This window comes from Terrapene carolina, unplaced genomic scaffold, assembly GCF_002925995.2.
Source record: "Terrapene carolina triunguis isolate 2854851 unplaced genomic scaffold, T_m_triunguis-2.0 Scaffold67, whole genome shotgun sequence".
NCBI lineage: Eukaryota > Metazoa > Chordata > Testudines > Emydidae > Terrapene > Terrapene triunguis.
Window position 1 is genome coordinate 40,627,092 of NW_020664418.1, and position 21,997 is coordinate 40,649,088.

Genomic DNA, 21,997 nt, shown 5'->3' on the forward strand with positions numbered 1-21,997 from the left:
GGGTGCCCAGTAGGGCCATGGCACTGGTGCACTGCCCCGTGCTAGGACGGGTGCCCAAGAAGGCCAGAGCATTGGTGCACAGGAGGCTTGCAAAGGGAAGCTGGATATATATTGACCGGGCATAGACTGCAGATCCTAAGTACCACACTGGCCTCCCATTCACTGAGGCTCTGGGCTGCCCTTAAACTCAAGGCAGTCTTTTCTCCCCTTCCAGTTTCAGACAGGCTCAGGTGGCATGACTGGTCAGAGCTACAGCAGAGCCACTGGGCTACTTAAAGGCTTCAGGGGCCAGGACACACAACCAGTGAAGTGAGCAGCAGAAGGGCAGAATCGCTGGCTCTTCCCGAGACTAGTCACGTCTGTAATGAGCATGACAGGGACGAGAGGGGACGAGGAGAGCTGGCAGCTGGTTCTGAACAGAGCTAATTCAATTACAGCCACAGAGTCAGCTCGACCCCACCAAGAGGATCAGCCCTGCAGCTATGAAGGCAACAGACTGACCTGCCCTCCGCTCTGGCTCTCGTACCTATCAGCCCAGCAGCAGGAGAACAAGCCTGCAAACTGAGAGCTAATGAATGACTAATGCTGCATCATTGCAATCCTGACTCCAGGTCACCCTCAGGGACACAGGGCTGGATACAGCACTTCAGAGGGTTAGCCACTAGCTGGCTTGGAAAGAAGCTGGAGAGCAGCTGGTGGTCCATTTCCAGTGGGACCACAATCGCTGCACTAGCCCAGGAGCACAGCTGAGACTGCGCTTGTTACTGAAGCTTCGCAGGGCCGGGGTCTGCACAGGATAGCAGGAATGCAGTGACCGTTCCTGAGAAATGTTCAGAACTGGCTGTGAGGGTAAAACATCTTGGGACTTGTGAGCTTGGAGCCAGCTTGAGCTGAATGTCACCAAGACAGGGCGGGGGAGAAAGAGCTGTGGACTGTCTGCCAGTCACGCAGCCCTGACGCTTGGAGTTACTGAAGATTCCATAGCACTCTTTGGAGAGAGAAAGTTGTGTCTTAGGCACATTCCAGCGATGGTAAATAAATTCCTCCTCCGATTCCACCAGATACATTATAGTTCCTCACTCCCTGTGCCCGGCTAACCAGCTTCTGTCTTCCACCCAGAGAAGGCTGCATTTCAGTGGTGGCTGGAACAAGATCTCGCCCGGTCGTGCAGAAAGCACTTTGGAATCCTTTGGAAGGAAAAGCGCTGTTGTAAATGTAAAATACTGGTTATTATCGTCCTCCCCGATGGCAGCCGAAACATCACTCCTCTGGCTAGGAATGTGCTTTAAATGGGCACCCTGAGGGCCGTGCTGTGGAGCAGGGTATCGGAAATTCCAGATGATTTGTGGAGCAGGCAAAGGGGGCGTCTTTATGCAGTCAGACATGACAAGCTGCGCACCCCCAGGGTTTGGATGGGGTTCTAAGGCAGGAGGCCAAAGGAGCATGAACATCTTGACATGAGGGGCGCAGGGAAGGGGAGGAGGAGACTATCGCAGTTCTGAAATGGTATTTCTACCTAGGAATAAGAATAGCCCCACCTAGAAACATGGGGCTCAATCCTTCATCACACCTGCAGCCAGCACTCCTGGGCAGCCCTGGGGCCATGAGGTTCCTGGAATGCACAAGCACTTCTGAGTGATTCTGTAAAACGCCCCCTGATCAAGCTGGCAAGGGGTGTGCAGAATTGAGAGGTTCTCTCGCAGACTGGAAAGCAAGCCAGCCACCTGACGAGTCAGCTGTGAGTGGCTCCTAAGAGCCCTGTAATCTCATTGCCAAGCAGCTTGTGTTAGAGCCGTACATTTGCGGGAGGCAGGAGAAAAGAACAGGGTGGTGGAATTTAACTGGCTGTGTATGTGGAGGTTTGAGTAACTATTTTTATAGAAAGTTGATGGACACATTTCATTGTCTATTCTGGCATTGTCACTATACCCATCACCATGGTCTCCAGGTGCTGGACCATTTCTAATTTTATTGGCTTTTTATTAACACCCTCTGTTAAAAAATAGATAAATCAATATTAGCCCGAACCTACTGGACGGGGTCTCCTTTTAGGTCCAGCATCAGAATAATGAGTACGATTCATGTGAGCTCTCTGGGGCAGGGACCCTCCTTGTGTTCTCCTTTTGTACAGACCTAGCACCCAGGGGGCCTGGCCCAGGGCTGGGGCTGCTCGGCACTACAGCCGCACAAATAGTAATTAATAATAATGATGGGTGACATTCATCCCTGTGCAGAGGGGGTGCACCTACGCAAAGTCTGTGCACCACTGGCGTTCTCGAAATAAGATGTAAAGTGGGATTGAAGTGGGGCCTAGGGTTTCCACTGTGCCACCTGTAGCCTGGGGCTTTATAGATGAGGTCCCAGCTTACAAGACGAAGTTAAAGCCAAGACATGACAAAAGAAGCAGACGGGGTGGGGGAGTGGAGAGGCAAAGGAAAGTCATAGGAGGGGGATGTCTCCCCACGTGGAGTGCGAGGGAAAGGCAGGCAGGCGTAGAGCTCTCTTGAGAGTCACTTTCCCTCGCTCTCCTCTTTATGTTGTGAAATGTACACAGTTGTCACTGCAAAGGACTGAGGTGAGTTTCAAAGGAGGAGTTAGACCACAAGGAGTGAGTTGTAAGGAAGGATCTGAATTCTGAATGAAGAGAGAGCGGCTGAATGGCTGCGTACAGTAAATGCCGAGTTGTTTACTTTCAAGGCGAGAGACGCTGTGTGATGGCTTCTCTCCCCTCAACTTGATTTTATGTCTGAGATGGGCCTAAGTCACACACTTTGAATGTGGTTGTGGATTCCAAACTCTGCACACTGGGGGGGGGCAGGGGGAGGTTGATCTGGCTTGTTAGACAGTTAGGGCCAACTGTAAAATTCAGATCTTGATCCAGTTTTGGAATCCAAATTCCTGCCAAAGTTAAAGGGGCGTTAAGGGAATCTGGTCCCATTTCTACAGTGACTAATGCAAGTTTGATTGTTTTATATGGCGTTCAGTTATTACATAGTTAAGGGTGGTAGATTAAGAACCTAGATTGACAGACGGAATAGGTCTGCCAGATGCTAGCCTGGTGGAAGGATGGTTGCTCCTATATTTTAGGTGCATTCTGATTATGTATAGTAGCAGCCACAGCGTTCTAGGCAGATAATGGACCAGATTCTGTTCTCAGCTACACCAACAACAATCTGGAGTCACTGCAATAGATTTACTCCAGGTTTATACCAATGTAACTGAGAATAGAATTTGATCCACTGATCTGACTGGTGTATATAGGGCACACCTATAGAATGTGTCTGCCAGTCAGGGACCAGCTTCTCCAGAAGAGTGTGTTTGATTTTTTTTTTTAATCTCACTTTTATGAATAAGTTGGTTTTAAAAGGCCTGGGGTTACATTTATTTATTTATTTATTTATTGTGACTTTCATCACTGAAAAACGGCAGCTCCTAGAACCTGATTTCTTGACTGACCTGGGTTTCTTATACTCGCTCCAATGGCATTCTCCTATCACCGGATTTTTCTGTTCAACTGAAAGGATACATGCAATCCAGCCCAGGCCTTTGTAGGACCCATCAGCATGGGGATCCGACGTGATGTTTAGCTGCAAATCAGCTCTCTCTGTTATTGAAACGAACAGCTGGCAGTCCCACAGTGTTGTCTGGCTGTGCGGAACTTTTCCACACAAATTACGGACAGGCTCTATGCAGAGTGATGCTAAGCAGAGACGAGTGCAAGGGAGACTTGTGAATCCTATTGATGTGCAGGGTGGAGGAACCGCCACCATCCTCAGTGGAGGCTACAGTTTCACGAAGGAGAGTGACAGAGTGTTTTCCATCCTGGAAGCTCACAGGACTTACTTTACAATACAGAGGCACTGCACAGAGATCACTTCCTCCAGGGTTGGGATACAATCACTTCTGGAGTGGAACATACCAAGAGTTGAACAGCACACAGTAATGCTATGCAACATTTTAGGAGACACGGTGAAAAGGAATACTGCAGCCATTGGAAATTGACATCAGCCCAGTGTCCTGGTTAGCTTCTAACTGGGGCAGTTATATTTGGTCTACTTTGGGGGGAAAACCAGTGCCATGGGACCTACCAGTGACCACAGGGCTCGGGATCTCTGTTTTAAGTCGCCTACAAAAGATAGTCCCTCTAGCAATGCCACACAGGAACAATTGGTCCCAACCAACATCACTCCCTACAGCACAAGACTTCTGGGGCATCATTTCTTGAAGCTATTGCCTTTTTTATTACAATCAAGTATCCGTTTAATAGTGAACAGATCCGCCATAAGGGGCTGCATCCCCCTTACAGGGGACAGACATGATGATCTAACAGGGTTTTTCATCGGTAACTATTGTGGAGCCTGTACAAGAATTGTTTCAGGCAGCTTTTGCCTGATGGCATTACAGTTTCTATTACTCACCCAGGCCCACCTAGACGTCAGCCCGGCTCTATGTGGCTGCTTCAGCCTCTGACGATTTATTTACATAAATGCCATATGGCTACCTTCTGAAGAAAGTCCAGGCTGCCAGCATAGCTCAGGGAAGGGAGGTCTCAAGTTGCAGACTTTGCTCTTAACTGTCTCCTTTAATTGCTGTCTGCTTCCATAAAACATTACACTTAATAGTTATGGTGATTGGAGTAGCCAATTTGAAAAATAATTACTGCCTTCCTCAAGATTACCTCGCCTCCTAATTAAAATCCCGGACCTCGCATATTAAAGGTGTACTATTGACACAGCATCCCATGTGCGCCCAGACAACCTCATTTGGGTTTGCAAAATTAATTAGTGTTTGTTTCAGTCCCCAGCTGTTCTCCCGGATTGGGAACAGCACATTCACCGGCAATGTGGATGCTGTCTAAATTGACCAGAGCAGCGAAAGAGATAAGAGAGTGATTTGTTCCTGCATAACTCATGCGGCTGCTGTTACAAGCTGCTCATTAAACAGCGCCCCTGTGTCCTTTCCAGACGTCACCGGAGAAGCTCTCAGTGCCCGCAAAGCGAGGACGAGATGCATTCACCGCAGTCCAGCCGGCGTCGTAGCTTGAGTGCTTTACAGTCCTTGAGCTTGTTCCTTTCGGCACATCCATCTTCTTCTCTGTCTCCAGAAGGGCCCAGAGTTGGAGCCTCCCTCCCACCTCATCCCAACTCTTCAGCACTAAGGCAGCAGGCATCTTTGCCTCCTGGCACCAGCAGATCCCTGGACATTGTTTTTGTAGGGTTGCTCCTCTTGCTGGCACTGATTTTTTTTCTACCATTAAAACATTTTTTTAAATGACATGAAACGTCAAGCATTACTCAGACTTTGTACGTAGATGCAAGGAGGGACTGTGAGTGTGCGGCCGTATCTGTCTGGCATCCAGATGCCGCCATGCCTTTTCCCCATTTCAGTACCTCTGTTTCCTCGTGCTCTTAGCAATTGGGCAATTTCAAATCAAGCAGCCAAATCAAAAGCTCTCCCTTTCCAGGGTACCCAAAAGTGCAAACCAGAAACCACACACATCAGGCGTTCACCCCTTGGCTGCAGGGTTGTCCGATCTCCCCCTCTAGGAAATGCAGATGAAATGCAGGGGAGCTCATGCCCATCTGCTACTGTGTACTCCTGCCCCAAGGCCCCAATTACTAAAACCCTTATAGCAGTGTTTCCCAAACTTGAGATGCCGCTTGTGTAGGGAAAGCCCCTGGCGGGCCGGGCCGGTTTGTTTACCTGCCGTGTCCACAGGTCCAGCCGATCGCGGCTCCCACTGGCCACGGTTTGCTGCTCCAGGCCAATGGGAGCTGCTTGAAGTGGCCAGTACGTCCCTCAGCCCGCGCCGCTTCCAGCAGCTCCCATTGGAACTGGAGCAGCGAACCGCGGCCAGTGGGACCCCCGGCCCGCCAGGGGCTTTCCCTACACAAGCGGCGTCCCAAGTTTGGGAAACACTGCCTTATGGTATAGCCACAATGCAAAAAGAACCTCATAGCAGCAAGTCTCCGAGCCTGGGGTCAACTAGCTCCAGCTTGTGGGGCTCAAGGGATAGGGCTGAAAATAGAGCGTAGACGTTCCCGCTCGGGCTGGGACCCGGGCTCCGAAACCCAGCAAGGGGGAAGGTCTCAGACCCCAGGCTCCAGCCTGTGTGAGAACATCGGCACTGCTAATTTTAGCCCAGTAGCACGAGCCCTGCAGACCCGAGTCAGTTGACCTGGGCGCTCAGATGTGCTGCCGTTGGGTTTGTTTTGCAGTGGAGACCGATCGAGTCGGTCTACACTGCAGTTAGAAGTGGGACTTCCGCACGTGTCGATTTACCTGAGCGAGCGTGGATCTAGCTAGCTCGCCTGATAACAGCAGTGAAGGCATGGCCGCTCTGACTAGCTGCTGGAGGACATACCCAGGGTCCTGGGTGGGCTTGGACAGCCCATGCTGCCATGGCTTCACTGCTGTTGTCATTCGAGCTACCTAGATCAAAGCAAGTTCAGCTACATCTCCATGTATTGCAGTCACATCTCTGACTGCAGGGTAGACATACCCTTAAAGGTTCAGCTGTCCCTATGACTGGGACATTGGGTATCATTTCGGGCCTCCCATCCTTTGCAGTGGAACTTTAACAAGGCTGTGGTCCATTCATAGGTTTCTTGGTATCTATAAACAACCCCTGAAAAAAATACCTCTGATAGGTTGTGATGCAGCCAGTATTCTGCTTTGTGGGGTCGTATGACGGCCCAAGGTGTGGCACAGTATAAGATACTATTAAGATGCCAGTGCTAGACCGGCAGCGGTAGTAGAGGGAATTTTGAGGCTGTTAAACTTTATGGCATAAATTCATCCCTGGTGTAACTCCACCAGTGCGAATGGATGAATTTGGCTTTATGGGTATCTCCAGTGTAGCTGGATTACAGTAACTTCCCTGCTGAATGACTTTCTCCGGCTTCTCGGTATTAAATGGCTGTAATAATAGACCATTTCTCTCGTTGGCTGTATCAGTCTAATGGCTGCCCTCTGGGCTGCTGTGTAAAATACACAGGCACAGCTGTTTCATGGCCACCTGTAGGATAACCCTGTGCTGCTTTACAATAGCAACGTTTGCTTTTCTCTTACTACAACATATGGGGCCAGGCCGAAGCTGCAGGGACAATGCCTCTGAGCAGGGCTATTCAGAGGCAGCCGCACAATGCCCATCGCCAGGTTTCTTTCCCTGTCAGACCCTGGAAGCATCACCCCTCTCAAATGCTGTCTGGCGAGCAGATGAACCATTCCAAGGAGCACCATCTTACCAAGGCATTCCTTCCAGAAAGGTCGCAGCAGAGTGGTTTGCCATAGCCACAGGCGCTCAGATAGCAGGTGATGTGAATGCTTAGCCGCCAGCAGTCACCGCCGCTAACCTACAGGAAAGCAGGACTGTGTTCCCAGCACGCCCTGAGGGTTCTACTCCGTATTAGCAACACTTACAAAATTCTACTCACCAGCTCACTCTGGGAGTGTCATTTTTGCCCCATCTAGTAGAAGGCAGACAAGTAGGTTTTATACCTGGGCTGCTAAATGTTCATGGCTCCTCCGCAAAGCTAATTTGCAGGGTTGAGGCTCAGATCCTGCACTGGGATCCAGCTGAGTGGACACCTGCAAGGAGTCCCACAGAAGTCAGTGGGAATGCACGCAAGTGTAAGGGCCTGCACTGTGGAGCGGGACCGGAGAGGGCAAAATCGAAGTTCAGACCTCCCAGAAATGCTGCACAGAGCCGCCAAGCCCTGCTCTGCATCTCCTATCAAAAGCCCCCTCAGCCTTGCAGAGGGACTCGCCTGAACTAGGCTCTTCGAAATCCCAATTACACATAATCCATGGGCATCTAAAGTGAACATACCCCATGGCGGGTGTTTGAACAGGCTGGGGACGTGCAAGCCAAGCATGATCACAGGCGAGCAGCAGCTGCGGGCACTACAGGCAGTTCTATCTGCAGCCAGGGATGTCAGCTGTAGAACATGTGTGGTTCGGTAGGGAAAGGATACACCTTGGGGAGATTTTCCACCCCCCCCCATCCTTTTGATCACATTCCTTTCACAGTGCTCACTGCTCAGGAAAGCAGGCAGATGCTCCGTGCTGTCAAACTCCAGGAGCAAGCAATATCCATTGTGAAAATACAATATTACTGCAGTATTTTCTAGTCACAGCCCAAAATGCTACCACTTTCAACAGGGCTTCTGTTGTATCTTGACCCACTGCAACAGGATGCAACTTCCACCCATCTTCTCTGTCATCCTTCATGAAAAATAATACAGAATTCAATGGTGCTGGCCCCAAAGCACTGCTGTAACACTAGTGCACGCTCCTGCTCTATGCACGGTTACTCCAAAATGCTGTGGTATGTTCTGACAAGGGACCACAGAGGTGAGCGCTGGCTTTAATAGTCTACAGTTCAGTGTTTCTCCAGCTCTTCACCTCGGCGACCCCTTATTCGAAGTCAAAAATGTTCACAACCCCATTACAGCTGCTAGAGAGTCAAGACATCAAGCATCAGTGATAACAATGGGCTGCCTATATAATCTAAGTGTGAGTGTGTGTTTCAAGAGGTTGACAGAGACTACTTGAACTGTCTATAGTATTGGTCTTCTCTGCTGTAAGGAAGATGATTATGGACTGAAATACTGTGGGCCACTACTGTAGGAGATTTTTTTTTATAAGGGATTGAAGAGAGGTAAAGCACTCAGACACCACAGTGACAAGTGTGTTGTAAATTCCTAGACAGAGAGACAGCTGCTCAGTCAGGAAGCGAATCCAGCAGTAGTTATTTCTTGGCCAGCAGAACTGCTACATCAATCTGCCATCTGTCACTACTGAATCTGTCTTTGATGTAGCTTGGGCAGGGGAAGGGGAGAGTATGTGACATGTAGGCTGCGCACAGTGAGTCTTGCTATGGCTTGAATAACAGGATTTGGTTTTCTCTCCCTTTCCAGGTACTGGCTAACAAACAAAGTGCACATAAAACGACCAACCACTGGCCTGCTCATGTACACCCTGGCCACGCGCTTCTGCAACAGGATCTATCTCTATGGCTTCTGGCCTTTTCCCCGGGATCAGAACCAGAACCCCGTCAAATACCACTATTATGACAGCCTGAAGTATGGCTACACCTCCCAGGCCAGCCCTCACACCATGCCCTTGGAGTTCAAAGCCCTAAAGACGCTGCACCAGCAAGGAGCCTTGAAACTGACTGTCGGAGAGTGCGGTGGGGCCACGTAAGACAGGCTTCTGTGGCTCACGTTCCTGCAGGCTACACACCACGGGAGAAAGGGTGAGCGGGAGAAAAGGTTGAGCAGTGGCTAGTGGGGTTGGTTTTCTTTGTTAACGTGCAGAACAGTGACAAAAATATATATACGTGGTGCCTATATATATTGACCTGAGTATTATAACTGTTTGGTGTTTGGTGACAGACAAGTTACAAGAGAGTCTGAAGCTGCTGCCCGTGCTCGAGGCTTTGCCTGGGGCTGGTTAGGCTCAGAAAGAAGTTAGTTCTACAACGTCAAAAATGCTTGAAGGTCACCTTGGTTTTTCAGAGTACTTGAGGGTGATGGGTAAATGTTAGGCCATGTGTGTGACTGGTCCAAGGTGGGTAGTTAGGGTCTGTTTGGCCAAGAACCCAGGTGCTGGCACTTCCCAGTATTCTTGGCTTAGTGCTAATAATGGGGTTGTGGGGGGAGCGGGGAGGGAGCCTTTGTTTGTGGCTAAACAGCTGAGAGGTTGCCTGAGTGACTGGACAGGAACTGAGACACGCAGAAGAGCACCGTGGTCCCTTCTCCGCAGCACAGCTACCTTACTGCCTCCCGGTGAATGGCACGCGACATCGTCCAGATGGTCACCAGTTGAGATCTATCCCACGTGGTTTGGTGAGAAGAATGCCACAATCAGAGCAGCCTGTTTGGAAAGGCCACTGGACTCTGGACAGAGCCCTTGAGATGCTGCGTGAGACTCACCCTAGTGACTGTGACTCCAGGAGACACCGGAGGGGACTCTCAAAGGCAGGCTGATTTGAATGAGGTTTGCTATTCAAACGAGTTCCGGGAGCAGGAGACAACACAGAGTCTAGTGAAGATCAGACTGGGCTGACGGTCTCAGAAGGACGCTGTGTTTATGGTTTTTAATTCCTCTCCTACAGAACTAATAGAAAAAGCGAAAACACTGGAACGTAACAGGCGGGCTGCTGCAAACCAGTGCAGTCAGTGCTAAGTCTTACACTGTGCCGGAGTCAAAGGGACCCAGCATCTGCTAGAGCTCATGAAAACCATAGGCACATTGTAACTCCTGGTTCCCAATCACTACCTGTTAAACAGCCCTTTCTCCTTCCTATTCCAAAATTAATAATGGGCCTAAGTCTCATCTAAGTAGAAAGCTCAAAAGTGAGGGTTTAAAAGGACCCTGTCAAGATTAAATCATACAGGTGACATTCATGTCTGAGCAGAGAACCACCATGAGCCTGTGGACTACTTAAGACCCAGCTAATCTTTATTTTGAAGACTTAGGTAGGACTTAAGTGGTACTGTATATAGCTATCAAGCTGGCCCCCCGCACATGGGTGAATTTCACCCATAGTTTAAATAAATCAGTCCCTTCCCTGCATTACTATTACTACTTACAGTAAAAAGAGTGAAGTCGTTCTTAAAAAAACAAATTTGCTTTCCACTTTTTTTGTTTGTTTGTTTGTCAGTGAGACTAGATTGATCTGGTTAGTCAATTTCACTTCCTGTTTCTATTCCAGTTTCCTTTCCTAACTCTCATTTGTCAGCAGAAAGCAGTTGGTGTGGGTTACAAAGAATACAGAAGGTTTAATTTAAACTACAACAGCAACAAATGGCATTACAGAATGTTGTCTTTAATTGTGAAAGAGTTCCTGTTTGTATTAGTTTTTTTGTTATCTACATGCCTACATTGTGGGGTTAAACTACTTGACATTGTCCCTTTGAAATCTGAGTGCCGGCCTCCATAACTTTTAAAAGATAAAACTATATGTCATGTTTATGAACAAAAAATTGCCATGCCTGTAAGACTGTCTAGTCTACTAATTAGTGTTCGACCAGATTCACATTAAGGTGCAGGTAACCATTATGGATTAACCTGCCTGTAGGAGAAGTTTCTTCCTAACCCAAGGAAATTATATCCCTTATTTTATTTTTAGGCCCAGATTTTTAAATTCATCTTGATATTCTGAGTATACATCCTACCTTGTACCTTAATATAATTACTTGTATTTTTTGAGGGATGGGAAGAGATTAAAAAGGAAGAAGCATCAAAAACCGAATCTGTTTTATGATCATGAGAGGCTTTACTCAACTGAGTAAAGAATGGTCATTCAAGACAGACCATCTCCTCCGCCATTCATGCCCAGCTAGAAGGCCGTGGTGGCTAAAGGTGAAGCCACGGATTCTTAACCTCAGCTCCTTACCTTTAGCGAGTGGCCCGAGGCCAGGTAGCGATTGCTGTTACCGTCAGAAATAAAATAAATGGTGTGATTTTTATTTTTAAACTGATTAGAAAATAAAAAGCTACTACAGTGCCATAGCTGGCACCCTTGCCTGTGCCATGTCTGTGGCAGTAGCACTGCCTGGTTTCCTGGCGGTGGAGATGCGGGGCTTGGAAGGGAAAGTGATTGCTTGCCTTGCTAAAAGGGAGGTGTGGCTATTACTGAAAGGTCTTCCTGCGAGATATTTTAAAACACCTGCAAAGCCTCATGAGGTCTAGCCAAGGGCATTACGTAACAGGGCTTTTTTTTTAAAAAAAAAAGGCATTTTTGTTTTCCTGGTCCACATGTAACAGCTCCTGGGCTTGCTGTTTGGTTGAATCAAAGCACATGCCGGTTGTACACAAAGCAACTCAGCCGGCAGAGTATCCCAGGGACACTGCTGCTCCTGGAATAGACCCCAGCCATTCACTCTTGGAACAAAATGCCTTAAACCAGGGGTGAAATTCTGCTCGTACTTACTCAATGGCAAAGCTCCCTATTCTCTTCAGTGGGCTCAGGTTTGGTGGTTTAAAACAATGACTCTGCTTTACACAATAATCACCTGCAACAATCCTATTTAGGTTCTGCCAGTTATAAGTTATTTGTGTGCACAAAAGCATCTGGAAAGACTCCCATTGGCTTTACTAGGTTTGTCCCTAAAGCCCCGTCCTGTGAAACATTACTCAGTATGTTGCCCCCTCTAGGCAGCTCTCACATGACATCTGAACAGCTGCCAGGCCAGCTCCAATGGACAGCGGTAGCCAATGAGCTGAAAAACTCACTGAAAACCTCCATTACCATCCCTCCTTTACCTAAAGGGCTAGGCCAACTGGCACAATACCCCCCAGCACTAACCCAGCATCTGAGCCTAGACAAGCCAATACAGCGGGTTGGCTTTTTGTTAGAGGATACGGGAGCGGCTGAGTTTCACATCTGCCTTCCCCTCTGCAATGGCTGCTATTAGACGGATGCAGTTTGGATTTCTCAGTCAAATGGGGGGGTGGGGGGGCTGTGGATCTTAATAAATTCTTGCTGCTGCTTGGAAATGTGCAGGAAGCCATCACACCAGATGTCACTGGGACCAACCTGCTCCAGGAGGCTGCTGCTTGATAAATTTCTTCATGCCTAATTAAGGCTCCTCTTCCAAAGAGAATGAAACAAAAAGTTTATTGATGCTGCTCAGATGGGAATCCAGGCGCGTGTGTTGCACTACGAATGTCCTTAATAACCTCCCAAATGACAGCAGCAGCTTCCCACACAGGCTGGCACGCGTTCGCATTCTACTCCTGGCAGTCTTTTCCCTTTATCTCTCTTCCTCTCTTGCTCTCCATCTCTGTCAGGTTCCAGATGTGCGTCTGGCCCCCTTTTCTCCCCCCCCCCCCCCCCCCCCCCATGAAAAAGGACATTTCAAACCTCACTGCAACTTATACCAGCATTTCCTATAGTAACCTGGAGTGGGTTTTTTACTATGGCTAGTGTAAAACTGAACATGCTTTCTAGGGACCGAAATAAAAAACCCAGAACAGCTGTTAAAACGGAACGGAAGTGGCATGTGCAGAGTGAAGGGTTTGTTACACCTCTCTATGCTAGGAAATGGAACTGGTGGCTCCCTTTGAACTGGTGCTGAAGGCATTAGAACAGTGTTTCCCAAACTTGGGATGCCGCTTGTGTAGGGAAAGCCCCTGGCGGGCCGGGCCGGTTTGTTTACCTGCCGCATCCGCAGGTCCGGCCAATCACGGCTCCCACTGGCCGTGGTTCGCTGCTCCAGGCCAATGGGAGCTGCTGGAAGCGGCGGCCAGTACGTCCCTTGGCCCACGCCGCTTCCATTTGATCTTTCGGTACTAGGAATTGAACTCACACCATCAAAATGGTTTTACACAATATATGGAGATATACCTATCTCATAGAACTGGAAGGGACCCCGAAAGGTCATCAAGTCCAGCCCCCTGCCTTCACTAGCAGGAACAAGTACTGATTTTTGCCCCAGATCCCTAAGTGGCCCCCTCAAAGATTGAACTCACAACCCTGGGTTTAGCGGGCCAATGCTCAAACCACTGAGCTCCCTCCCCCATAGACTGCCAAAAGGCCAGCAAACGGTAACAACTTTTGGGCGCTACTGACCTAGGCTGGATTTGAACTTGTGATACAGAGGTGAAAGTCTCCATATCATTTAACTACTCACTTGAGTCATCCAGGCACCCTTACAGCGGACTCTGGCATGCCAGCTGTGCAGGCTTCCAGCTAACATTGCGCCCCATGCTAGTCACTGCAAGGTGGGGGAGCGGTGGAACATGCACTGGTCTACAAGCGAGACTGTGCAGCCAGCCCATTTCATGGTGTGTCATCATCCAAAGCCATGTGGATGGGTGTTGTATCATTTATTGTGTGTCTTGCTGATTTTTCCTCTTGTTCCATACTTCGTGGATCCCGTTTCCTCTGTCATCTGTGTCTCAGACAAGGACTGCAGGGATTTGGAAGCAGTACCCCAAAGATCTTTGCCCTCTCCATATATTTGTCTTTCTCTCAGGCCTGTTGGTCCTATCACAGGCTGCTTGGCCCTTTAAGGCAAGCTGGGCTCAGCCTGGCCTGTGACCTAGCAACCAAGTGATAATTGACCCTAGCTGGTGTTAGGGAGGTTTCAGGGGAAGGAGTTAAAGGAGGACTATATAAACAGAGCTGAGAATTAATGGCTGTGGTGGGAAAAGTTTGTAAGCCTTAGCAGAAGGCTATGCTAAAGGCCTACCCCTGGCAAGTGGGAGATGGGCTGGGGAGACAGGAGTTTTGGAGGGCCGAAGAAAAAAAACAGGCTGAATAGTACAGAAGTCGCTCTAGAAAATGAGGAAGAAGAAGCTAGGAATGAAGAATGGGTGCAAAGTAGGAAAAAGATAAGAAATATCAGAAGCAGCAGCAGGGAATAGGGAACAAAGAGTAGGGTGGAATGCCAAAATATTGCAGTTGTCAAATTGCTGGGTAAGGAAGTGGAGATAGGTGACATTAATCCTTTGCAAATAGCTAAATGGATTAGGAAAATGTTAGGGCTATATCAAGAGCTAGAATATTACAGGGTGGAGATTTATTAGTGGAGTGTACTGGTGAAGCACAGGCTGAGAAACTGCTTAAAACTAAAATTCTTGGGAAAATAAAAATGGATTGCCAGCCCCCAAAATTTCAAACAGAAACAACTGGGGTAATATTCCCATTGGAAATGATGGAGGATCAAATTTAAAAAGGTATAAGTGGGCCCAGGTGCTATTCATCAAGCAATTAATTAGTAGAAGGTGGGAGAAAACAAACCATCAACAGGTGTGCAAATAACACTTGGAGGAAGGCTTTTACCTGATGGGGTAAACCTAGGATAGCCTATATTTTGGACTAACCCATACATTCCTCGGCCTTCGAGATGTTACAAGTGCCAAAAATTTGGCCATGTGACAGATGTGTATAAAGGGGAAACACAAGCTATGGTAAATGTGTAGAGGAGCATTCATATGAAACCTGTGGGGATAAGAACAGTAGCTTATGGAGGATTCAGGGTAGCTAAACAGGCTTGGGAGATACAAAGAACCAGGATTACCAACAAGATATCTTATGCAGAAGCTGCTAAAAGGCATTCAAAGCGACAGGTGGGGATGGAGGAGAAAACCAATAAGGGGAAGGAACCATTTCTATAACACAGGATATGGTAAATAATATAAGAGCAGTAGGGGAAGACCTATTTGTAGACAAGGTGGCATTTGTAGCATTTAGGGTAGAAGTAATCAACTGCACTTCACAAACAGAAAAGAACAGAAAGAATACAGATAATAAAAGCTGCAGAAAAGTATTTGCATGTTAATGCAATTTTGTGTGAGGGCAATACTGCAGTTTAACTAATATGGTGCTAAAAGAAATTGTGGGAATGCGCAACGCTTAATAGCACATGGTCAGGAACTAAAGAAGACTATTTTTGAAATGAAGGTCAAGCCTGATGTTCTATGTATAGTGGAAACGTGATTAATGGAAAAGTTGTCTTTTAAAGTCCCAGGATATGGTACAGTCAGATATGATAGAGAAATAACTTATTTTCCTTTATAAATTAATGTTGAAATAAATGTAAAGAAACTCAGTTTTGAGTACACTACTATAGAGATTCCAATGCAGAATAAAAGCACTACTTTAAGGACCTAAGGAGGAGAAAATTTGATCAAGAAAACTGAGTTCTTAAATGGTTGGGGAAATGATGATGAGATCCTGAATAAAAACTTCAGTATGCAGGAACTCAGAAAAGTTAGACAAAAATAAAAACAAAGCCCCAGGTAAAGATAGTATATGTAATATAATGCTTTCTCGAATACTGACCTGCAGGGAGTTTCAGGATTTTATTAAAATTATATAATATATGAGAAAAGGAGTAATACCAGTAGCATGGAAGCATCTGGTGATAGTACCAATAAGGAAGCCATCCAAGTTACTTATGAGAATTGATGCTTATAGACCAATTGTTATCATATCTTGTGTGAGTAAAGTTATGAGATGAGAATGATAAATGAGAGGCTAGTTGCATAGTTGGAAAAAATGACATTAAATAATGTGCAAAGTGGTTTTAGGCAGGGCCGGCTCCAGTCACCAGCCCAGCAAGCAGGTGGTTGGGGCAGCCAAGGGGAAGGGGCCGCACGTCGGGCTGTTCGGCGTCAATTCGTCCCTCTCGGAGGGAAGCACCTGCTGCCGAATTCCCGCCGAAGAAGAAAGTGGCACAGTCGAGCTGCCGCCGGAGTGCCGCCGATCGCAATTGCGATCGTGGCTTTTTTTTTTTTTTTTTTTCTTCCGCCACTTGGGGCGGCAAAAACCCTGGAGCCAATCCTGGTTTTAGGGGAAGGAGATCCATGATTGATCATATTGTAAAATTAGAAACAGAAATACAAAAAAGTATGAGGAACAAAGCGTATATAACTGTGTGGGTTTTGTGGACATTGAAAAAGCATGTGATATGTCATGAAGGGAGGGTTTGTATAAGTTGGTCAAGGTAGGGATAAAAGGAAGAATGTTCTGGTGAATAAGGTTTTTTGTTGGTGGTGTTTGTTTGTTTGTTTGTTTGTTTGTTTGTTTTGGGTTTTTTTTGGTTAGTTGGGTTTTTTTGAGTGAGAGGACCATACAGGTTAGAGTAAGGAAAGTCTTATCAGGTATCTACAATATTGCCAATGGCACTCCTCAGTGGAGTGTTGTCAACCCTACCTTGTTTAACATTATGATAAATGATCTCCCAAAAAGTGTAAGGACAGGAATGGGTATTATCTTATTTGTAGATGATTGTGCTATATAGTTAAACACAGGAGTCGGCAACGTTCGGCACGCGGCTCACCAGGGTAAGCACCCTGGCGGGCCAGGCCAGTTTTATTTACCTGCTGACGCGGCAGGTTCGGCCGATCGCGGCCCCCACTGGCCGCGGTTCGCCATCCCGGGCCAATGGGGGCGGCGAGAAGCGGCGCGGGCGAGTGATGTGCTGGCCGCGGCTTCTCGCCGCCCCCATTGGCCCGGGACGGCGAACCGCGACCAGTGGGGGCCACGATCGGCCGAACCTGCCGCGTCAGCAGGTAAATAAAACTGGCCCGGCCCGCCAGGGTGCTTACCCTGGTGAGCCGCGTGCCGAACGTTGCCGACCCCTGGTTAAACACATGAGAATTAAAGTGACTGGAGAAAGAAACCAATGAAGCCCTCAGGGAGGTCTCAGGGTGGGGAGATGCTTAGGGATTTAAATTTACAATCATTAAAACAAAGGGAATGATCTTTTCTAGAAGAAAAATTAAAGATGAGTGTAATTTATATTTTATGAAGACACATGTAGTTAACCATTCAAGTTTATGGATGTACTGTTGGTTTATCATCAAACTTGGGAGGGCCATATAGAAAATGTTACAAACAAACAAACAAAAGGTAGGATTAATCTGCTTTAAAGTATTGCTGGGATTTATTGGGGAGCAGATAAGGCAGTGCTGATGATGCTGTATAGCAGGGGTCGGCAACGTTGGGCATGCGGCTCGCCAGGGTAAGCACCCTGGCGGGCCGGACCAGTTTATTTACCTGCTGACGCGGCAGGTTCGGCCGATCACAGCCCCCACTGGCTGTGGTTCGCCGTCCTGGGCCAATGGAGGAGGCGGGAAGCCGCAGCCAGCACATCCCTTGCCTGTGCCGCTTCCCGCCACCCCTGCGATTGACCGAACCTGCCGCGTCAGCAGGTAAATAAACTGGCCCGGCCCGCCAGGGTGCTTACCCTGGCGAGCCGCGTGCCAAACGTTGCCGACCCCTGCTGTATAGAGTGATAATAAGATGAGTCATAGACTGTGGATGTCAAACCTTTAGCTCTGCATCCGGGTTGAAGCTTAAAAAGTTAGAATTAGTTCAACTCAAGCACTATGAATTGCATGCAGTGCATCTCTTATGATACCTCTGTGTTGCTCATGGAGAAACACCTATCAATTTAAGAATGAAATGTTATATCTGACATTTTGGGCTAAAGTCAAGGGAAACAGCACACACAAGATAACTGGGCAATTGAATGTTGGGATTTAAGCGGACAAAATGTAGCCTGACACAATAAACTCCCTCACACTTTTAGGGTTAAAATGTGAGTAGAAGAGTTAAGTGAGAAGGAAGGGCTAGAAGAGATTAAAATCGATAGTTATTCGACAGTAAACCATACCAGGAAAAAGGCCAACGGCATATTGGGCTGTATTAGTAGAAGCATTGCCAGCAGATCGAGGGAAGTGATTATTTCCCCTCTATTCGGCACTGGTGAGGCCACACCTGGAGTACTGTGTCCAGTTTTGTTCCCCCCACTACAGAAGGGATGTGGACAAATGGGAGAGAGTCCAGCGGAGGGCAACGGAAATGATTAGGGGGCTGGGGCACATGACTTACAAGGAGAGGCTGAGGGAACTGGGATTATTTAGTCTGCAGAACTGAAGAATAAGGGGATTTGATAGCAGCCTTCGACTTCCTGAAGGGGGGGTTCCAAAGAGGCCCTTGGATATTAGGAAACACTATTTCACTAGGAGGGTGGTGAAGCACTGGAATGGATTACCTAGGGAGGTGGTGGAAGCAGGGCCGGCTCCAGGCACCAGCACAGGAAGCATGTGCCTGGGGCGGCACATGCTAAGGGGCGGCATTCCGTCCATTCTTGGAGCGGCACAGTCCAGGCACTTTTTTGCTTTGGCAGTTCAGGCAGCAGTCCGGCCCTGGGTGGAATCTCCATCCTTAGAGGTTTTTAAGGCCCAGCTTGACAAAGGCCTGGCTGGGATGATTTACTTGGTGTTGGTCCTGCATTGAGCAGGGGATTGGACTAGATGACCTCCTGAGGTCTCTTCCAATCTTAATCTTCTATGAAATCATCTCTCCAGATGTGGATTTAGAATTATATAATAAAATAAAGAGAAAAAGTCTTCCTGAATGACAGATAAAGTTTGAGTTACACTCAAAGTGGGGTCACCATTGCTGAATATATATATATATATATATACACACTCTCTCTCTCTCTCTCTCTGACGGATCTAAAGTTGAAAAAACAGAGTGGGAATAGCCTTTGGCATCCCTGAGATTGGAGTTAAGAAATCTAAAAGACTATCTAATTTTGTAGCCATGACAGCTGAATTGATGATAATAATGCTAACATAAGGGACATACAACCTACCACCGCTGTTATCTTTTCAGATGCATTATCGGGTATACTGGCAATTAAAAGGGGTATCTCAGAAAGCAGAAGTGAGCTAATAAATGAAACGCTGTTGACAACAACACTAGCATGCTTGAGCGTGAACATAATATTAGATGGATTCCAGCGCATGCTGGGATACCTGGCAATGAAATGGAAGAGAAGGAAGAGAAGAAATGCTTTAAAAATGGAGAAATTGGTTTAAAGAGTCCTTTGAGTAAGCAGGAATTTAAGTTTGGTTAAAAAAGGAATAGCAAGAATTGTGGACCAAGAGGAAGAAGATTTTATGAAGTATGCCCCAAAACAGAGGATAATGTGCTACTCCAAAGGGCTAAATGGAAGAATGTGATTTGATAATTTATCATTATTGACTAGACACAAAAAGGGGTTATATAACACATGGAATGTTAAAGAAACAGTTGATCCCCAGATAGGGGAATGCAGGGCGTGTTCCCAGAAAAGGATTTTGATGAAGAATTTAAATGCTTTAAGGTGACAGAATACACCATGAGGGGGTTAGGGAGAGTGCTGGGACATGGGGTAACATTAAAAAAGCCCAACGAATGTCTAAGGATATAGAGCAGGGTAAGAGTGTATGAGGAATATAATAGGTAGTGATTATAGACTTAGTAGTCAAGTCTGCTTCACCAGGAGGAAGAAGGGAGGCCTGGCAGTCAGGAGCAGCCGGGGGAGTGAGCTGGGGCTGAGGTCCTGAGAGAAGCAGGCTGGTAAGCCTTCAAGGAGCAGCCTGAAAGTTTTTCGAGACTGAAGTCCCAAGAAAAGAGTCCAAGAAACTCCATGACTCTCTAACTCAATGTTTCCCAAACTTGGGACGCCGCTTGTGTAGGGAAAGCCCCTGGCGGGCCGTGCCGGTTTGTTTACCTGCCGCGTCCGCAGGCCCAGCCAATCGCGGCTCCCACTGGCCGCAGTTCGCTGCTCCAGGCCAATGGGAGCTGCTGGAAGCGGCGGCCAGTACGTCCCTCGGCCCGTGCCACCTCCAGCAGCCCCCATTGGTCCGGAGCAGCGATCCGCGGCCAGTGGGGGCCGCAATCGGCCGAACCTGCGCGTCAGCAGGTAAATAAAACTGGCCCGACCCACCAGGGTGCTTACCCTGGCGAGCCGCGTGCCGAACGTTGCCGACCCCAGATCTAGTCGGAGACTGAGAAACTGTATTTGTCCGGTAGGAGGCTGAGAAGAGAAAGATGGCTTGAAAGGACAAAGCAGCCAGGCCACAGAAAGGAAGAACAACGTCCCACTGAGGGATTGGGAAGAGAGACTGTTTAAGTTTTGATATGCTAATAAACTAGTCCCCAAGAATGGGTGTACTATGTAACTAGGGTCTTGTGTATTGAAGAGCCTGAGAGGTGGGGAGACAGAGGGCATGTGCTGTCCAGTGCTCTATCATTAAATCACACTCTCTCTGAAGCCCACTCATCAATTTGGTTGCTCTTCTTAGAACTCCCTCCACTTTATCAACAAGCTGACACACAATGTGACTGCTTATTGATCTGTGTGAGCACTTATCCTGCGCTCAGCATGGTCAGCAGAACACCTCCACTTGGATCTCCCAACCTCCCAGGAGAGCACCCTGGCTCTTGACACCACAGAACTCTTCTGGCCTTCATTTTCTCTGATTTTTTTTCAATTTTTCTTTTCTCTATTTATTTTATGGGATATTTAGTACTTTCTCCCTTCCCTGAACACTTTATTCAGATATCCCATACAAACTGGCCTTTCATTGGACAGCAGGTGCCTCCACTATCTTAGCTGTCACTATTTTCTCCCAGTCGATCGTGCTGTGGATGATGGGCAGCTGTCTTCGGAAAGCCTTCAAGTGGGTATCGCTCATCCTCTGGTATTCTTCCATCAGCCCATCCTGGAACTGGTTATCTGCATCCTCCAGCAGTTTCACAAAGTCCTGGGAGGTCTGGGTTTCCGTGGTGACAGGCAGACTCTCTGCCACATCCTTGCACACTGTCAAGTGGAAGTTGCCGTCCTCAAAGTAGTGAGCCTGTACCATGATGGTCCCAGCCACCTGGGTGGAAGTGGAAGCGGGAGTCAGGGTGAAAGTCCACTCTGATTTCCACAGGCCATTCCAGAAGGCGGAGGGCCGGCGCAGACGACTTGCAATGCAGGCGATGAGGATTTTCCGGATGGCTGTATCCTTGATGAAGACACTGCAAATCCCCCCAGGATAGTGGCTGCTGACGTATGCTTTCAGGCCCTCATAGAGGGCCCTTCTCCATGCCTCACCTTTCTCATCTTCCTGTGGGTGAGCCTGAAACTCACTTGCCTCTTTCCTCAGGTGGTCAAATTTGAAAGAGACCTGTCTCTGGGAGTCAAGGAAGTGTTCTTCCTCCAGCTCGTTGTGGCGGGTCAGCAGTACCTCACACTCCTTCCTCCTGACTGGGGTGAAGTAGAGCTTGTTGTGCAGGGCACAGAGGGAGGCAGCTTCCTGGCACATCAGGCTGTCATCGCCCATCAGCAGGCGCAGATCTCTGAAGGCCTCGCAGAATTCTTCAGGCGGAGCCTGCTTCAAGAGACTGCTCACAATTTTCACCTTCTCTTGTCCGGTCAGGGGCTGTTCCCTAGTCATTCTGTCCATGGTCGTGTGGCTCGAGGACATGGATCCACCTCACCTGAAGGAAAAGCAAAAAGACATGACAATTATTAGCTTTCCAGACAATACACCAAGGGCATCCAAATTTTGCCCAGCTGAAGGCTACATAGGCAATTTGCCACACATAATGGAGCAGGCTACAGCCACCCTTACCTCAGGTACAGCCCAGGGGTCACTACATGGCCTCCAATTCTCATCTCCAATCCACACTGAAGAGCGCTTATTTACAGCA

General features: G+C 47.9%; 1 protein-coding gene and 1 pseudogene across 2 annotated transcripts in view; one reads left to right on the plus strand and one right to left on the minus strand.

Moving 5' to 3' along the window:
- ST8SIA2 (ST8 alpha-N-acetyl-neuraminide alpha-2,8-sialyltransferase 2) overlaps positions 1 to 9,207 on the plus strand; it is a 38,726-nt gene extending 29,519 nt beyond the window's left edge. For both annotated transcript variants that reach the window (XM_026648559.1, XM_026648560.1), the window contains one exon: positions 8,922 to 9,207. In XM_026648559.1, the coding sequence (XP_026504344.1) occupies positions 8,922 to 9,207 (286 nt within the window). The remainder of the gene's footprint in view (positions 1 to 8,921) is intronic.
- An 11,673-nt stretch (positions 9,208 to 20,880) lies between these two features.
- LOC112109590 lies at positions 20,881 to 21,771 on the minus strand (annotated as a pseudogene).
- Between the last annotated feature and the right edge of the window lie 226 nt (positions 21,772 to 21,997).